Consider the following 20,222-nt stretch of genomic DNA (forward strand, 5'->3'; position numbering starts at 1 on the left):
ATGGTAGTGGTATCAATCGTCTTTTCTACTTTCACCAAGAAATCCCGGAGAAGGATAGTAGTGATAAAGACCAACCAATCATTGCACCCTGTAACAACCGATCTGCATGAGTTCCTGCAGTAATAGAGCAGCAAGGCCAGCACTGAATCAGTGATATGAATATAAATGAGAGTGAATTTAAATAAAGGGGTACATGTGAATATGTTATGCGGTCACCCAGCACACTTATCAAGACTATCTGCATATTCAAGCTCTGGTGATGGATTATGGTGGCAGAAATGGAAATATCTCTTGAAATAACATAACAGTACCTGTCTGTGTATATAGAATAACTTGTGTTTGTGTTGCATGCAAAAAACAAAGACTTCAAGGGTGAGTGGGAAAAAAAATCTCAAGCAAAACAGATGATGGATGAGGTTGGTTAGTTTGTTGTGCATGTGTCTATGTACATGTCCTGAAAGCTGAAGGGGGATGAATGTTCAGGCAATCGGTTGAAGATCAGGTTCAGTTATGGTCAGAACAAATCCATTTCAAAGCTGGTCCCCTGTCAGACAGAGAGATGAAGAGGTAAAGAACAAAGAATGAGCTGAGGAATAAACACTGAGCTCAACATATAATAAAAAAATACCACATTTTGGTTCAAATTCTTGTGTAACTGTATAATATAATGTAAGATACACTTATTGATATTTTTGGGCTTTTTAGGCCTTTATAGAGTTGGCACTAAAGAAATGGCAGGGATTCAACAGAGAGAGAGATGGGAAATTACATGCATCAAAGGCTCCCAATTTTTTTTTCATCAGCTTTTCCGTAAATTGCTATGCTTTTGTCCTCATGCTGTGATTCTTTTTATTTTCCAGGGTCAAAAGTAAGTTCTGTTTAGTTCATTTCTGACTACAGATCATTTGAAAGATTCTGTCCTCTGTGATGTCGCTGAAATGTCAAGGTTGTTTTCTGTCCACATCCAGGTTGCAGCTACTGTGGTTAGAATTTGTGCTACACTTTGGATCAGAGCGACACTGTTATTGTTAAACGTAGAAGAAAATTATTTTCACCCAGCAGAAAACCTCTCCTCTTAGCTCAAAGATACAAAATGACTTTCTACCATTTTTAAGATCCAAATGGACTAATTGGTTTTTCCATTGTAGATAATGCACTTTATGTCATTTATTGCAGCATTCACAGACTAAAATTAACAGTGGATGAATTGTGCTTGACTGCTTAAAAGAAACGTAGGGCTGTAAATGACAATTTTCATTATCGATCAATCTGTCCATTATTTCCTTGATGAATAATTTATAGATGAATAATTGCAGAAAATATAAAAAATACTAATTTACCATTACACAAAGGTGGGGCCTAGAAATTTCATATTTTATCTTACAATGTTTTGTCAGCATCATGTTTAACAAAAAAAAAGCATCAAATCCTCATATTTAATGCTTTTTTAATGACAAAAATAATAATTATCAAAATAAATTAAAATAAGCCCCGAACTTAAAAATGAACACTGAGAGAAACAAAGAAATACAGAAGAAGATGGTAAAGGAGCATGTGTTTCTGTAGGCTGGATGCTGTGGTGTATATATCTGTGTGTTTGTGCTGATAGAATGTGAGGGAGGAGGCTGGAGGCCAGGAGAAGATAATGAGGTTGGCATGGGGAAATGTGAAAAATGAAGGGGTTGTGGTGGTGTGGACTGGAAGGGGGGGTCTGAAAGAGAAATTAATGAAAGACAAATTAAAGAGAAATTCATGTTTTTGATCAAATTCAAAGAAACAATGAAGAAACTGGGATCAAAGTCGCTGACACATACACAGCACATATAGCTGTGTGTATGTTTTAAAGCCCCTGAAACACAGTGGGGACAGTGGTAATATGTAACTGTCATACAATGCAGATTCAGTTAGTTTAGACAGGCGGCCCACTCAGGTACAAGCAGCATCCACACAAACACACACACACATACACATACATACATATGCTGCAGCTTAGCAGTGTGCATGTCTGTACTCAGGACAAGCCTATTACTACCTGACATGCAAATCTCTTTTCTGACCTCCTTCTGTCTGTCAGTCTGTCTCTCGCTCGCTCTCTCACACATCTACATAATCTCTTTCTCCTCACTAGCATACTGTTCCCTGCTCTTGCCTTCTTACCTTCTCGTTTCCGCCCTTAACGTTTACATTTCAGTCTTTTTCCAGCGCACTGTGGCCTGTGTGTGCACATGTGAAATACAGACTGTCGTTTAAATAAACCCACAAAATGCAAGATGATGGACATATAGAGGACTACAAATACAAGAACAAGAGAAACGTCACTTAGCTGTGTGTGTGTGTGTGTGTGTGTGTGTGTGTGTGTGTGTGTGTGTGTGTGTGTGTGTGTGTGTGTGTGTGTGTGTGTATACATGAAGTGCAGACCATAAATGTGTATGTTTGCATTTTTTACGCAAGTGACCGGGTTCTGTTTCCTGCACTGAACTGTGTGTGCGTGCGTGCTTGTGTGTGTGAATGATTAAACCTTGACTTGTTCTGTATACACTGCACTGCCCGTCAAGGTGAATGCCATGTCACAAACTATTACCAAACTCTTTCACTGCATTGCCTGCTCTGCTCCCAGTAAACTTAGTGATACACACACGCACGCACACACACACACACACACACACACACACTGAGCTGGGTTTCAGAATAGCTGGTTTATCTTTCACTGTGACAAACACCCAGAATGAGATTTTTCCAGGGTCATTTTAAAATAAAAGTTAGAAGCTTAAAATGTTGTTTTTGTGCACTTGATGTTATCGCAGATGCGAAAAGTCCCAATCAAGTAGTGCCTGTCTGTGCACAGCACAACTGTTTTGCTCTGTTCTCTTCCGTCATTCTCTGGTATTTTTGTCATGTTTTGTTCTGGTTTTAACTCTGGCTGCCTCTGGACCTTTCTGTTTTTGTTATGGTCTACCAGCTTAATCCCATGCTAGTCTGCGTCAGTATACACACCATTTACTTTTTTAGCTTCACAGCAAGTTTGAGTCAGAGCTCTGACACAATTTGACCCGGTGGTCAGGTGTATGGAGGAGGGAAGCAATTTTTAATGTGATAAGGCCTGAGGTTTGTTTCCATGTATGTGTCAAGGTGCCCCAAACTGCTACCATATCAGTAGCCCTGTAGTGTCCCATAGATTAGGATTTGCAGATGATATAATGAACTTAATGATGTGCTTCATTTCAGTGCTTTATTATAAAGTATTAAAATGACTGTCATCAGTTAATAGACATTCAATAATTAATCTTAAAAAAAAAAACAACCTGTCTGTGTCTGACTTAACAAAAAGCTGTGAAATAGGAACTTTAAACAAGCATGTGCAGCCAGGGAGACAATTGGAGGGACAGTGAGCTGGATATCTTCCCATCTGGAGACCAATTATATCTGAATTCCCAGTTGTCACGAACACACCACCAACAGAGGGAGTCTATTGGGAAAGCAAGTCTTGGATAGTATTTGGCAACAGTCCTCCAGGGCTAAGAGCTTCCCCACTTGTTTATCTACTGTATAATCTGATCTTGCTATCTTTGATTCTTGATGAAATGAAATCATTACTTGGCAGTAGATGATTCTCTCGCTCTCTTTCTCCGTTACAGTCAAAAACACACAGATAAGGGAGGTAATATGTGCACAAGGCTGGGGGTTGTTTTTGCCATTGGTGGGTCAATGGTCCATTGCTTTGCACACATGCATTAGGCTACCGGTTGCTCCTGTAGGCAGCAACGGCCTTTGTCTCATTGGTGAAGCGTTGGCAGATTCCACACTGTATCTATTTCCCTGCTGTTGTTTGGGTATTGCTGCTCTTTTTTCTCTCTTTTTCAAAAAACTCTTTCAGGGATGTTTTCTTACATAACTGCCAAAGCCATGCAAGCCTGTTAAGAAACACCAGAGAGATGCTGAAATTCTCTACATTGCTTGTTTGTCTGTGTGTGTGTGTGTGTGTGTGTGATATTGTTTTTCTTTCTTCTTACAAAGTACAGTAATGTACAGAGCATTTTCCCTTCCTCATACTCTGGTAAAAAATGTTCCTCACTACCCAGAGTTGTTTTCTGGGTTTGAACACTGCTGTTCAGCATGTGCTCTGTTACACAGCAGATATGGTTTGTGGAAAAATGTATATACACACACACTCATGCAGGTCAGTTACCGTTTCAATGGGATAAAGTCAAATTTAATCAAATAATAATGAGATTGGCCAGTGCTGGATAAATGATAATTTTATTAGTTATATACCTGCTAAAGATTTTATTTTACCATGTGCTCAAAAGTGACTTTACACTTCAAGAAAAGATAAATATGTGAATATGTATTGTCTTTTATTATTATATATAGGTTTTATTTTAAAAAATTGTTATTACTGTGACTTAGGAAGTGTGTGTTACAGCTTTATGGTGTGTATATTGTCAAACAATGTTAGCTGACTGAGCTGTGCATTTGCCAGGTAATGAGCTACTGTAAATGATGCACTTTATTATTTTAGTTTAAGTGGAGCTAAAATACCAAACCCCTGCAGTATTATAAAGAATTGCAATTATTATTATTAATTACCATTAACAAATAAAAGAAAAGTCTGTTTTATGTTTACAGTAAAGGTAGGATATGTTTTTTCAAAGAAAACAACCAGGTTCAGGTGAGAAAGTGAGGTCAAAATGACGCTACCTGACTACATTACCCATAACAACCCAGTATTCAATTAGAGTCATATAAAAATCTGTATGGTTCAATTTAAGATTGTAGATTCAGTGATTGGATGTTAAGTTTTCCAGCTCAGAGAAGGAGAGAGGAAGACAGTGATGGACACAGATAGACCCCTGGGCATAAGTCCCCCCTAAAAGTCTGGTCCTAGAACCGCCCCTGCTAAAAATATATAATTAATAGGAAATTTTATTTCTAGTGATTAGTACATGTAGGATATTTACCCATTAACACCCAGCATGCATTTGTGATGTCTGTATTCCACATGTATTCCTTTTGATCCTCTTATTTTGAATTACAAATACTAAACTTCTATGTTTTTTGTGTTTCTTTTTTAATTTCTCATGCCTTGTGTTTTAAGGGACACAGCTGCTTAACACAGATCAGGCTCGACGTGTTTTTTTTTTCTTTTTTTACTCGTGATTTCTGTCGATAGTTTTCTTTGTTGTTTGGTTTTCGCAGAGGAAGTGGTGAGCTAGTTTCCTGCCCTGCCTCCCCCCTGCAGAAACACACTCGCAGCTAGAGCCGAAGAGGCTGCAGAGAGAGAGGAGGGCAAAGCAGACGAGCTCCGGCGAAAGAAGGTTAGCAAGCGGCGAGCGAAGAAAATGGCGATCATGCAGGACGAATGCCTCCCCTCGTAGATGCTGCAAACGCGTTGCATTTCTTTTAGCCTTACAGCCGGCTTTCCTTTCCACTCTGTTGCACTTTATACTTCAATGAGGTGAGGTTGTTTTTTACGGTGTTTTGGATACAAGAAGAGTGTTTCTGTTTTTTTCCTCCCCCACACACACACACACACACAGAGCCCGGAGCAGAGAGACCGGGAGACGGGTCTAGATGAGTTTAGCAGCCGCTGTTGTTTAGTTAGCCATGACCGAGCTATGCTAGCTAGCACTTAGCAATGCGGCTCGGGTGTGTTGTAGTTTGCAAAGGTAAATAGCAAAGATATCGGCAGACGAAGTGGAGATGGGTCTATCCTGCAGGTGACTGGGTGTTTTACTGCGTGTTTTACTGCGTGTTTGCCGGGAAAACGTGTGTGTTTGTCGGCAGTTTAACCGTGTGCTAGCGCCAACTAGTACGAGGTTCGGTTTAACCTCCTCGGCAGCTTTGCGAACATTTCTATCAAAAGTGTGATCCGTTTTCTGACATGCTACTGTAGCTGGTGCTTTATTGATCAATGAGCTATCGATATTTGTGGGTTTCGCGTACCCGTGTGTTTTATTAACGCCGCGTTTGAAAAGTTAGCTCGCCTCTTGAGACGTTAGCTTTTGGCTAACATTAGCATCCGTGCTAATTGACGACGCAGGTTGCTCGGCTGTGACTGCGACTGATTGCCCGGCTTTTTGGTGCCCTGCAGAGGGGAAAACCTTCTTCAAAGTGGCCTAATTTATTCCAAAATCTGTGCTGAAGGGTGATTATCTATGCAAAATTTGGAAGGTGAAATCGTTACCCTGCATAGTTGTAACGTTATTTCGGTTTAACACCCTCTGTCGGCAGAAGGACGAAGCAGCTGGTTAGCTCAACACCCGGAGCTCCCGTTGCTGGTTTTACTGTCGTCTGCACCCAACTTTTCACACTCGCCCGACGACTGTGCAAACACGACAGATCCGTGTAGAAACTGTAATTGCAGCGACTGTGATCAGATGCTCTGTTAGGGCCATTCTGGGTCTCGGTTGCGCAGGAAAAAAATAGCAGGCTCGAGAGAAGCCATGTTGGTTAAGCTGTAAGTCAGGCAACAGCTGAGATAATGGCCGATCAGGACCCGAGCTGTAACTCTGACCCACAAACACTCCCACTTTGTTTATCTCTCTATTCTCACACATTTAATGTTCACCTGGTAGAGCCTGGACTTAAGGGAGGTCTGGTCGTGCAGGGACCAGATCGCGCATTGGCCTGTTATGCAGCACAACCTGCATTTCCACATCAACTAGTCGAAATAGTTTTCGCAGAGCAATTACCGATGAGTGTTGCAGGCTGTATGTGTGTATTTGTATGTAGATTATGTGGGTGGAGTGCCTGTTACATTTACCTTCTCAGGTTTAGTACCTGGCTGTGTAACTCTCAGATGTGGGTTAGATTAACTTTCTCTTCTCTTTCAGAGATTTGGAATTGGAAGCTGTTGCCACCAAAGAAACTGAAGCATCTTAACAGGTAAGTGTGACATTACAAATTGCACACATGCCCGTTTATACCACCTTTCTAGCCATTTCTGTTTTGGATAATGAGTACTGAGCTTCTAAAGGGCGATGTGTGGGGGTTAGGGAGACGAGGGATGGGCAGCTGCTGCTTATGCAAGCACATGCAGTTCCGTTTGAATTGAATTGGAGGGTCTGGGTTGGTCTAGGCGGCGTTGTGCTGAGTAAGCTTTGCTGTTTTAAAATCGCTAAATGAGAAGCCAGAACCCTGATGTTTTGTGCGTGGAGAGGTGTTTGTGCAGCTCATTGTGTCGATACAGTTCCTCTACATACACTAACACGGACAATAGGGCCACGGATTGCAACTGGTCCATCTGAGTGTTATCTGAATCTGAGTGTTGTTGTCATGCTCCAGTTTTCTGTTATGATTGTGCTGTAATTATATAGAGCTCTGCGTCAGCTCACTGCTCTTTGACACTTCTCATCTCCAGAATTGTCAGTTGTTGTCAGTGTTTGGAGATGCTGTTCAGACAAGATATAAAACAAGTCAGCGTCCTTGTTTTCAATGTTAGTTGAATCCCATTGATGTTAAAATAAAATTCTTATGTTTCACGGTGTGTTATTTAGCTAATGGCTTTGTAAGGCATTCTGGTATGCTGGTTTGTTTGGAGTTCGTTGCTAAAGACAGATGATGTTTCACTTTTTCCTAACACTGTGGCATATTTTCCAGCGCTGTGTATGTGGGAGTGACGGCTGCTGAGGTAAATGGAAGGGAAGCAATATTAATGCCTTTTCACTTAAGGTGATGTGAATTATTTTTCATGTAACCCATCACATTTGCAATTTTATGTCTTCCAGAAAAACATTTTAAATGGTCTGACACATGAGAATTATGTTTCGTTTGATCTAAAAATAAAAAGGTACACAGCCACGACAGAAATACGTTTCTCCCAGTTCAACTTGGTTTGTTTTAGTTAAATTATGTAATATGTATAGTTTCATATAGCTTTTTTTGCTTACATAAATTAGACGGAAACTCTGTTTTGCTCCATAAATAACATGCCTGCCAATAATGCAGTGTTGCACATGTGGTTTCACTTTAAATTCTTTATTTTCGGAAAGTCTTTTTACTTCTGTTTAAAAACAACTACAAGTCACAGACACACCATCAGATCTCTCAGATGCAGTTTATTCCTTCTGAGTTTGTTGTGTTTGTAATCATGATCCCATGGAAACAGTAATGTGACTCGATTTGTTGTTGTTTCTTTGACATTGTAAAACATTGTGCTGTTTAGCTTCACTTTCACCTTTGGTTCCTAAACAAGCTCTTACTATGGTCTAAAAATATCTGGAGATGTATAAAGATATTGGCAAGGTGTTTGAAGTGTTGAAGCTGTGGCACTGTAGACTTTGTTGTATTGAGGTTTTAATGCCCGAGTGCTATAAATTCCTAAAGATTTGCGACATTGCCACATTGTTCAGGGATCAGGTAGTTTAGCATTGCCCCTGTGAGCAGTAAAGCCACACCTGCAGATGGTCATGAGACTGGGACAAGAATGGAGCATTTGATTTCAATGACCAGGTTTACAGTCCATGGAAAGTTTTATCTGAGCAAGTTCATTAAGGGGGGCCCATTCAGTCTTTATCTTTGCAGTAGGTATTATTACTGTATGCACTATTCTTTTACACTCAAAACACAGATTGCTTCATGCTACATGTCATTGCAAAAATAAAATTGCAAAATATCTGTTTGTGATTTTAGCACTTTACCATGGACTTCTTTCAACAGTGAATTTCCTGTTTTCCTACATTGTAACCATCTGTTTACAGTTAAGCATCAACTGTATACGGTTTGTTATTGAATTCTGTTGCGTAATAAAAAATTAAATCTGCATTTCAGAAACCTGCAGAAAGCCTTGCTGTAGGAAATACTTTGATTCACTCTGTGCCCCACCCTCCTCTGCTCGCAGCAGAATTGAATAGCTTGTTTTGTTTTTTTTCATACTGCCTTTAGTTACCGTGACCTGAAATGAACCAACCTGATTTTGGCTGCACTGTTGAAATGACAGATTTGATGCAGCTAGATTGGAAATGTCACCTCTCACAATGTCAGCATTACAGACCCTTTGCTATTGGGCTGTTTGTGATGAGGAGATACTTGCCGTCGTCCAGCTAATTGAGTGATGGCTTTCCTCAATGAAGCCTCCAGTTTTCAGCCTCTGTGAGAACATGCTAATGCAAATTGATGTAAATGTTGTGGTGTTGTACATGCAAATTAGCCACGCGACTACCCCCTCGTTTTTGTTCTTCGGCAACAGCGAAACCTTTGAGAGAGTGTTTTTTGGATGCTCATGTCTGTTGCAGTATGTTTGGGTGGACGTCTGGGGTGTTTGTGTGAAAGCGGCTGCAAACGCAATCAATACTCGGTCTCCAATAAATTTAACAGTTCTGCTTCATTGCATGACTCACTGCTGGGAGTGAAAACACTCCTACATGGTCTTAGGATGGAATAGTTTACAGGCTCAGACTTCTGATCTCTACCTCCTTGGAAGCCCAAATATAGTTTGCTTATTTTTAAAGTATTTCAGCTTCACTTGACAATGGCTATGAAGAGCTCAGACAGAAAGGCAAGTGGGATACAGCAAAGTCTGTGGTACACTGAATATCACCAGGGAAGAAATAGCTTTAAACCTCACTGAATGTATGGATCCAGTAAGGTTAGAACAATTTGGGACCAAATAATGAACAGTTTTATACCTTTCATCTGTCTGCTCCTCTCTGTCCTTCTCAGCCATTGCTATGTCTCAAGATAGAAAATCTGAAAAATATGGGCTTAATCGTGGAATCAGCTATCCTGATTTTTCCACTTCAAACACAACAAAGACCCTGTTTAAAGAGAGATATTTTGGGGATGTGATCCCTTTGCTTTCTGGTCATATCGACATTACACTGGAAATCCAAAGGCCTTTCCTCCTTGATATGTAATGATTTGAAAATACATTTCAAAGGCATTTAAAAAACCAAATACCACTGATACAGTAATTTTTGGGGTTGTAGTTATGAGCGCAAGCTTCCACTTTCTGGTGCTTTATCTGATGCAATTAATTGTTTGGGGAACACTTAAGATATGCAGTTTTGAATTCAGCCTCTTGAACCCTGACCCCCGTTGTCCTGACACAGACGCACATAATAGACCTACAGCGATGCCTTTTAAAGGTTAAGATTAAGGTGAGTGCCAACTACGAACATGCTGGGACTGTTAACAGCCCTGAATGGTTGGTGTCCTGTGTGTTGCTGCAGATATCGGTGACAACAAGAAGTGAGATCATTTCACTTTTTAAGGTCTTATAGATTAAATGACTTCATTTGCAGATCAGACAATAATGTTGCAGCCCTAAAATTGTAGAATTATAGTAGATAATAAAATGGCTTCACAGATGTTTTTTTTTTTTTTTTCTGATCAAAATGTATTTTAGACAATTTGCATAGATACAGGAAGAAAAGGTATATCAAATCTTACTTCACTTTATAGCTGATATACAGAGTTTGGATATTTTATCTATTTTTTTTTTTTCTACCATCTGGCACTAGAATAGGATACAACAAACCATAAAACATATTTGCAAATGCGTCTTTTCCTTCCCTCCCCCTGGCCAGACTGCCTTGGTCGTCTTTATCCCTTCTTTTGATTTTGGTGACTCTTGGTGCCCCCTCCCTCTGTCAGCTGTAGCTGTGGGGGGATGGGAAGTTGTCGGTCCATTCATAAACAGATGCTGTCCATGGTGCGTATGTTTGCACTCCAGGAGGGCCCCCACCATGCTCTGCTGTTGTTGTTGATGAACCCCGAGCCATCTGCTGAAGCACTTGATTGTTGGAAAGGAGTTTAGGGAGGGCAGTGTGGGAACAGGGAGGAAGATGGTGTCTGAAACTGGTGAATTCATCTCATTTAAACAAGTTGTCTTTAGTAGTTTGGGGGAATTTAAGTTCCTCTATGTGGGAACTGAATATTTCTGTGAATCAGTGATGCATACCACTATCAGATCATTCACGTGTCAGCTCACCAGCATCTGCAACTGCACTTTCCACATACAGCACAAAAAAAACACACACTTTCACCTTGCAATAAAGATGTTCATGACCCCTTCTCTCATTAAATATATTGCCCAGGCATTAACAGGATTCTGTCATTAACACTGATCACTGCTGCACACACCACCTCAGTGCTGTTCAAGATCAGTAACTGTAACCACACAAAAGTATGGCTCTTTGCTTAAGCTGATCGGTTACAGCGTAAAAAAATTAAAGTCTTGGAAAAATGCAAAAGTCAAAATATACTTGAAGTCCCAAAAATTAAAAAAAGGACTCATTATGTAGAATAGACATAATTTCTTTCAGGTTAAGACATGGTAAAAGATTGACTTGTTCTTATTTTTAATCTCTGTAATTATTGTGCCTTTGCAATGGTGATAAATTAGTCAATTAGATTTAAACCGATCTTAGTGGGTTAAATCATTCTAGAAGTGCCTGGTCTGCTTCACAGCAGTCTGTGCAATTTCTCACAATTGCTGTTAAACAATTTTTTGGGACTACGTCTTTTTTTTTTTTTTGTTTGTTTTTTTTAGTGTAGTTCTTTATAATGCAGCAAATGATAAAACATTTTTAAAAAGCGTTTTTTAGCATCTTGTCTTTAATAGAACCTAACATTTCAAATTTTTCATTGAGGTGCTGTGCTATTATCAAATTAAAAATTGTGCAAAGTGATTACAGCGATAATGTTGCAGCCGTGGCGATTGTCTGAGTTGTTTCAGCATCTCTGTGCGTCTGTCTGTTTATAACTAAAGTAAGTGCTGTGCTGTAATCCCATTATTGGATTAGATTGCAGCCTGCAGCTTTCTCCTGCAGGCTAAGTGGCACACCCACCGCGACCACTACAGGTCAACCTATAACGCTGGCTGAGAGACAAGTCCCAGTCTGCTAATAAACTAATAGGATACTGATTAGAGGACTTTGCCTAAAAGCCTGCGATTCTAACCAGCCAAGACTAGTGACAGTGTTTTTGTCAGATTTTCTATTCTGTGGTCAGATGTTTTCATGTTGGCACCAGGCAATATAAACCATTTAATACTAGTAGTATTACTTTTAGTATAAGTAATAATGTGAATCTGCTCTATTTTGTGAATTTCTTGGTCAAAGCAAGCAGGCAGTACAATATTTTGCTTTTACCTTTTTACTTACTTTGTGTTTGTGAGAATGCCTGCTCCATGTGCACACAGTGGATGGAAAATATATTTTCTGTGATTAAAGATGAGCCGATCTGGCAGCCGTCTCAGAGCTCATACATTTTTCTGCTTATGGATCTCAGCTCGGCCTTGACCTGTTGCTTATGACCAGAATTCATGTCCTCGTGAGTAAATGATGTGGTTTTGCTTAAGAACAAGTTGTCTATGTAGTGTTGATTTCTGTGCATGTTGGCCCAAAATTAAAGACATTGCTGGCTATTGTTCTGTCATCTACTGTGACAGTTTTATAATGATCTCACATTTGGTTTGGATTTTGACCAGCTCCCTTATCTCAGTGCATTTATTTTCCTCCCTAAGATTTGGCTGCGTTTTACAGGTTAAGCTACTAACACTCTGGTTTCTAAAATATCCAAATAATTTTCTGTGAAGTTGTCTTGACAGCACATGCTTTATTTTGCAACAAAATGAAGCAAATGTAATAGTTATAGGGGTGCATGTAATGTAGTAGCCTCATTCTGTTCTTTACAGGGAACGCACCCATAGAGGGAAGAACAGTGGATGGAAGAGAGAGAGAGACAGAGAGAGTGAAGAGGAAGGAGGATAAGAAGACACTGGATTGGACAAAAGGTGAGAGAAAGGGTCGTGGCATTTGTTAGCAGCTGTGGGACAGTTGTGGGTGTTCTGGGTGGAAAAAACAAAATTTTCAAGGGCCAGTTTTAGTGTTTCTCTCTACAGTTTACTTAGAGTTATGGATCTTAATAGTAGAATATTGTGAAATTATCATATGATCCCACTGAAAGTCAATAAAACATATTATTGTTCAGCCCTAAATCTAATTGTATTTATTGATTTATCAGGATAGCCTTTCTCTGTGAGGACTCAGCAGTCATGATTTATCAGCATTTGCTGCTTCTAGGAAACCAGCCTCTGTTCACCTTACACAGAGCGATTTATCTACAGTGGGGGATGTGCCATAAAACCAGTAAGGCCTAGCTCTCAGTGCTTGTTCATAGTGTTCAGTAGACCCATTTTGACAAGCCCCAAATGCAGTTTCACCCAGTAAGCAGGGCTGTGATTAATATTGGACAACAAGTGTACTTCAGATATTTAAAAAAAAAAAAAAAAAAGATCACTGCCTGCTCAAAATAGTTTCACAGCCCTCATTGCTGCAGTTTACTGCATGACGCATGACAGGAATTGGCTCAGTATAAAATAAGAATATGTTTACCTCCCAGATGACCCAAAAAGACCCACAAACTGCTTGGCTGGAAACATCAAAAATCAACATTCGTGTTGACTATTTGTTCATTTCAGCCACAAAACCTTAGAGTTTCAAAACATTGAAATATTTATTTTTCCTCCCTGTGTGTTCAGGGTCCTTGTCCTTGCTCGTCTGTCACAGTAGTGCACTGTGCTTTGCTGTGCTATGTGTATGAGCGTACTCCCGTTACAACTGAAACTATTGTCTTGACTATCAGCGGCAGGAAGTATGTTAGTCTTTCTCCGACCTTGAGTGTGCCTTTAAGTCTCAGTCGCTCTCTCTGTCTCACTTTTGTTTTCGCTGCACTGCCAATCTGCTGTGTTCTTGTCTCTCCATCTTACTACGTTAGATTTGGTGATGTCTGCACAGACAGACATGTAGTTTCACTCTCGGCAATATCGCACTGAACCGGCACAGTCATTTATTGTCATGGAACCTCTTCCCCCAGATAATGGCTGGAGTATAATCGTTGTACTCACTGTTTATATTTAACAGGGTCTTTACTATAGCAACTGTGGACCAAATTACATTCTGTTGGCAGCAGCTCTTTAACAGGCACCAGTTCAGTTTTGGTTTATTCAGTGGAGATATGACATTAGAATTCTGATTCTTTTTCCTTATGTGCACTATTAGAGCTACACTTACAAGTTATTTAGTTTGATTAGAGAAATGTATTTGTAAAAATTTATTTTTTCAAGCAAAAATAGAAAAAAAATTCTCTTTTTTTTTTTTTTTTTTATATCTTTGGGTTTGAGATTGTTTATCTGACAAAACAAGCTTTTTTAAAATGTTACTGTGGAACATGTGATGGGGTATTTCTTTCTAATCTTAAACCATTAATCAAGAGAATAACTCGCGTATTAATGAAAATGTTGGTTGGTTCTTTCCAGACTAGGATTATGTTCAGCAAATACCGTAAAGAACAAATGTGCGTAACTTGTACTCGGTGGTTTTAAGCGCAGCTTGTAATGTATACTACTAGACATTTGTGGGCTCAGTCAGTGATAGAAAAATCTACACATAGGCTAATAGAGTGTGATTTACATTTGCATTAAAACTAACTAATGGAATTTCCCATTATCGTTTCAGAATCTATACAGAGAAAACTGTAAACAGTGGCTTGCTATCTGCCGTGTGGCTGGTGAAGTAGACAGAAAAGCCCTAAAAGCTTAAAATAGTTTCATTACCCATTGAGCTACAGTTTAGAGACATGCATCTGGCAATACATGATAGGAGTTGGCTTAGTACAAATAGCCAAGTATGCTCAACTCTCAAGACATAAGACAGTCTACTTACTCCTGAGCTCAAAACAGCAGCTTGAAAGGGAAAAACAAACACTCCTGTTGACTCATTTTAAACTATTTGTAGCGGAGATAAGTTACTGAGCTTGCATGTTGGAAACCACTACCTACCCCAGTGCGGGTGGACAGTGATAGTAAATGGATGACTGAATAATGAACAAATTAGCTAATGAATCATAAGCAAATCCTGAAGCCCGCTGGCCTCAGTTTGTGTTTAAAGTACGCGGGTGTCCCCCCAGATCCCTCCCAAGGTTGACGTAACAGCAGTGGACGTGTGTGACAAGTGTGCTTATCTGCTCCTGCACACACTCACAGGGCACATGCAATCTCATCCCCTACATACTGTTTTGAAAAACATGCAGACATGTTTCGTACAGTAACCACTGTAAATTGCACCCTTTTGATCACTTCCTTTCTTCACACTGATCTCACCTGAAACCAGGTAAGTTGGAGCAGCACAGTTGCAGACTGCCTGCTTTCTCTCGTCGGGCTCGGCTCAGTTTTTCTGTCGGTTCATATTGTGAGGGTTATTACATATTCAGGAAACACTGGTATGCTCTTCGTGCACTGATGTCATCTTGCTCGGACAAGCCCAAAAGTATTGGGAGTGTTTAGGAATGTTTCCATAACAACAGGGTCTTCCCTAGCAAGAGCTGCTTCACTGGTTATTTCAGCTGCAGAAGATAGAAGATAGATTTAACGGATTTCTCCCAAGGAAGATTCAATTAAACTGAGGATAATCAAATAAAGTATGGACGAATGCACTAATTTATATGTGCATATACGGTGATGACAGGTGAAATCATTTTAGTTTTAATCTGGGACTGTTTTCAAAACCATATCATGTTTGGTATGCCTGTACTGTCTGGATTCAAAGGGTTATACTGCCCACCCTCAGTGTGACTATATTTCTTCCCAACATTACAGTTTGCAGCAAAGGGCCTGATGTGTGTTACTGTCATGCAAATGATTTTTTTAAAAATATGCCATCTTTTGGAAACAAAGCTTCAAATAGATTTTGCAGTTGCATAGCAACAGTGAGGCACATGAAAAATGCCTTTAGCTAAAAACAGTGTTCACTTTGTTAGTCAGTGTATCCAGAGTACCTTAGTTGTCACAAACCGTTACTAATCCTTGTAGTGTTAATTAAATTTAACTGATTCTGGTTCTGATCTTCAGTAATTGGTATCACTTCCTAAAGATAAGAGTCATCGTAGTCGAGGCCCATCTTAGGCAGGTATTTTTATGCATTGTTACAAATAGGTGGGAGGGGAAGTGAGATTCTGAGCAGATGAACCTTTGGTAGGCCCCCAGGTTGTTTATGTGATGTCACAAATCAGTCAAAGGTAAAGCTATACATACCTGGTCTTGGCTATGATGCAAAATATTGTTGTTTTTTTTTTTTCTTTGAACAAACATACTAAAAACAGCCGGTTACATCTGTTCAGATGTACCCTGGTTTAGAACCACCTCTGTTCTACTCCTACTCACCAGGTTGTTTTATGTAACTGGTTTAAAAAAAAAAAAAAAAAAAAATCTGCTGAAACATGTTGTTGGTTAACTCTGTTGTTCCTTTACTGATGTTCAGGGTTTCAGCCAGTCTGCTGTTGTCCCTCTTTGACACTTTGCTTTTTGCTCTGTTTGGTGAAGGGGATACACGCTGATGTGAGTTTGTCTGCTGTTGACATCAGGAAATTGACCTCTCTGCATTTTATACATGTTGGAAGCTGCAGCTGCATTCCTCTCGCGTCAACCACGGAGACAAGAACCTTTTACCGCTGCCTCTTTGCCCCAGTTTTCACTTTACACATCTCTCTTCTCCCCTTATCTTGGTGTCATCTGTTTTTTCCTGTTATGTTCATATTTCCTTCTGTCTGCCTTCCATATTTGTGCCTTGTTCCTCTAGTCCCTCTTTCCCGTCAGCCCTCTGTCTGTAAGGTGATAGCAACAGTCGAGCTGCTGCCAACTCCGGGGGCCCTCATGAAAGCCGTTCTCAGATGGAAGCAGTAAAGAAGAACAACCTGTACTCTACGTACTGATTAAAGAGCAGTGGGCATGCTTATCCAGTTACAGTTGCACAGTGTCAACGTTTTCATATCATAAACTAAAAAATCATTACGCATTGTCATCACAATGCCGTCTAAGTCAAAACTCTGGTATATTACTTTGTATGCAGACACTAGAACTGCAACTGACAACTATTTTCATTATTGGTCATCTCGCTAATTATTTTTATGACTCCTCTAAAGCTCTGAGCCTTTAAAGTGAAAGGAAATGGGGGGAGGGAAAATCCACATCACAGTTTTCAAAGGCCAGGATGTGTGAGGCATATTCTTGAAACCTCGAACAGCGAATATTTTTTTTTCTGTTGATAGAGTAATTGACTGACTCAGTTCTAGTAGATATAAACAGAACTATGTAGATAACCAGTGCATGACGTCATGTCTTTAGTTTATAGTGAATAATTTTTAATTGTATTATATAATACATATAAAATACAGCTCACTAACCAATAATGGCTTAGTATACGGTGAGCTGTGCTTCAACTAAAGTATCTTTCCCGATTATTTGGGGTTTTCCCTGCATAGCAACTTTAAATCAGATACTTTAGAAGTGACAGAGGGAGGTTGAGTCAAGCTTCTTTGGAAGTAAACAACTCAGTTTGCTGCAATGAGCTTGTCCTTTTAGTGATATGCAGGCCAGTTTTACAGTCAGCACTCAATTTCTGCTTCCCCCCCCCCTTTTTTTTTTTTCATCTAGTCTTCTGGATAATGCTTCTACTTCAAAATACTTCTCACACTTTCTTTGGATTTTTTTTTTTCCTAATGATTGTGCTGTTTTTTTTTCTTGATTGGTTCCAGAGGGCGGCTAAGCAGCTTCTGGCAGACCTGATGTTTAGATGCTGGCTGCATGCCCAGTTTTAGCTAGTAAGCTGTGAGTTAATAAAGGTGGAGTTTGTCCTCAGTTAAGCGTGTCTGGTTAGTTTAGTGAGCTTTTATAGCATTAGTTGCTGTTGCACACACGCTGAACCTGTAACAAATGTATGTTTGTTTGCATCTGCACATGCTTATTCACTGTCTACACATGGGTTTGTTTGTTCTTATCGTGTTGGCTAGTGAACAGAGTGGTTGCTATTTGAACTGAAGGTTTATAAATAGACCTGTGCACTGCTGGAGCAGGCAGAGAGGACTAACACACATGGTAACATACACTGAGAAAAGGTCAAGAGACACACACAATGTTCTTCTTGCTGTCAAATACACTGGTCCACTTTCACTGGAGGATGTCTGTTCCTTTCCCCTCTCTTGTTTTGTGCCTATTTTCTTCTAGCCCTTATTTCTTTCTTTGTTCTAGCATAAGAGGTTTTGCTTGCCATGACTTCCTAGGGCAGTGCTGCCAGCTTTAAGCCTGTTGTATAACCCTAATCTACTCGACCCACACACAGGAAGAGGGCACAACCTTCTCAAGGAAAAAAGCTGTATTCGGTGGTCCCTCCTTCTTAATGCTACTTTTCTGACTAATCTATCTGACTCGCATAGTCGTCTCACACTGAGTGTACCATGAGCAGGGGTGAGGACAGATGGGAATTAGTTTTCTTCAATGGGAGGAAGCAGAAGAGAATAATTTGACAGGATGAGACTATGTTGGGACACTGACCCCCAATTGATTTACATACACAATTTGGATGGCACTGATTTTGGCTGCAGTGAATACATGTGGCAGAGTTGGCACATAGAGAGATTGAAGGACCAAGATCTGCTTGTGGTGTGATTGTGGTAATAGCGGACGCAACATGAAGCAAACCTCCTTGCTGCTGTCATGGCATCATCGTGTTACTGTCATTTTCACTGGGACTGAAAAATGTAACCTTTATTACTTTAGTTTTGGCACACAAGTGAACTTGTTGCACAAAATGTTACGACACATCTTTCTAGTGTTACTGTGGTGCTATGTCTCTGTAGATTGATATAAAGGTTGATGTGCACTATAAGCTATGAGTCAATGACAATGTCTGAAACCCTCTAGAAACACTTGAAAAACTGCTGTGGGTTGGATGTTGCAGAGGAATAGTTTTCAGGTGATAATTGTCAATTATAAATGTGGTGTACGGCAATATGAAGTAATTGATCATGGGCATGTCTGAATGTTGAACCAACCTGCTTTCTCTGTCTCTGTCTCTGCAGTGCCCGGAGCATACCAAGTCAAGACAGAGTCCTAAATCTAAATACCACCCCCCCATCCCCCCTTCCCCACACATCCACCTACACATCCCCACACACGTACAATCCTCAGCGATGCCAAGGGGGCCCGATCAGCCTGTTGCCCGGTCTGACAAGCCCTGCCTCTTCACCTCAGGCCCTTGAGGTTGTGCCTCCTGAGCTTTGACCATTGACCCCCCATTTGTCGAACTGGGAACCAGAGGGCACTTGTTCTCCACTCAACCCGGGGACGCCCTCCTGCCCAGCCAGGAGCTGCAGCCACAAGCCGCGCTCGCAGGTAAACTGTGGAAAGAAAGGCAATTACAGATAATTATTCCTGAATTGTCTGTGTACTCATTTACATATAGACATACATTTCCAGTTATGAATTTCTTGTTTTTTATCCCGAATTAGGAAATTATGTCAGAAAACATCCATTTATAATTTGTAGTTCCCATAAATGGCATCATATTAATACAGATCAGCACCATTGAGCTGTAATAATATCTCAAGTCAGATCAATTACTTAATTCAGCTCTGACAAATAACTAAGCTGTAACAAGTGTTACAGCTTGCTGTGGATTTGCTAAGATCCAGATTTAATAAAATTTGTAATAACACATTAAATCCTTTATATTATAATCTGGATGAGCATCTGTTACTAGAAGCCAGCAACATCTGTCCTCTGATACTCTTCTATTTGCAAGTTCTTTTCACTGTGAACACTGACTTTAACGCACTTTGTTTGCTTGATTTTCATTGGATGATTTATCTGTTCCTATTTTTTCTAACAACTCTTGTTATCTGTCGTAAACCCTAACGCCCTCTACGTCTGTTTGACAGTCTTTCCTCTCTTTTTCCAGGCATGGCTCCCATTCGGGATTCCGTCAGCCACTCCCCTAATCAAACAGGTGACTACACATGGCCTCTTCCTTCTTTCCCATTCTTCTGTTTTATTCTTCCTCCTATTGTCTTACTTTGGCTCTCTGCTTTGTGATTGTCAGATTAGGTAGACACAGTCTTACCTGACCTTGACTGTTTTGTTCATGGTATATCAGAGAGACAGAGAAAGATGAATGAGTGCAAAGGTGGGTGTGAAAAGGTGTGAGTGATTTGGCGAGCAAACATGATAGGCAGCACAGGGAGCTGGCAACCATTTTGTGTGAAAGAGGCTTCAAAAGTGAGATGCAGCTTGAGTGAGAAGGATTCAAAGATGGGCAACCAACTGGACAAAAGGTTAAGCTGTGAATTAAAACCTGACATTTAAATGACAAACCTGTGCTGAGCTATCATCAGCTGCATCAGAGCCATTGCTTTTTTTTTCATAGTTTATTTATAAGCTAAATTCCAAG

General features: G+C 40.1%; 1 protein-coding gene across 3 annotated transcripts in view; it reads left to right on the forward strand.

Annotated features, from left to right (window-relative positions):
• Window positions 1–5,232: 5,232 nt before the first annotated feature.
• LOC113141662 (trinucleotide repeat containing adaptor 6A) overlaps window positions 5,233–20,222 on the forward strand; it is a 28,814-nt gene continuing 13,824 nt past the window's right edge. The window contains exons 1-5 of one of the 3 annotated variants that reach the window (XM_026326209.2): window positions 5,233–5,455; window positions 6,834–6,885; window positions 12,638–12,736; window positions 18,856–19,168; window positions 19,734–19,781. In XM_026326209.2, the coding sequence (XP_026181994.1) occupies window positions 19,736–19,781 (46 nt within the window). In that variant the 5' untranslated portion in view covers window positions 5,233–5,455; window positions 6,834–6,885; window positions 12,638–12,736; window positions 18,856–19,168; window positions 19,734–19,735. The remainder of the gene's footprint in view (window positions 5,456–6,833; window positions 6,886–12,637; window positions 12,737–18,855; window positions 19,169–19,733; window positions 19,782–20,222) is intronic. The other 2 variants (XM_026326212.2, XM_026326210.2) reach the window with 2 other exon arrangements.

Source organism: Mastacembelus armatus, chromosome 8, assembly GCF_900324485.2.
Source record: "Mastacembelus armatus chromosome 8, fMasArm1.2, whole genome shotgun sequence".
NCBI classification, from domain to species: Eukaryota; Metazoa; Chordata; class Actinopteri; order Synbranchiformes; family Mastacembelidae; genus Mastacembelus; species Mastacembelus armatus.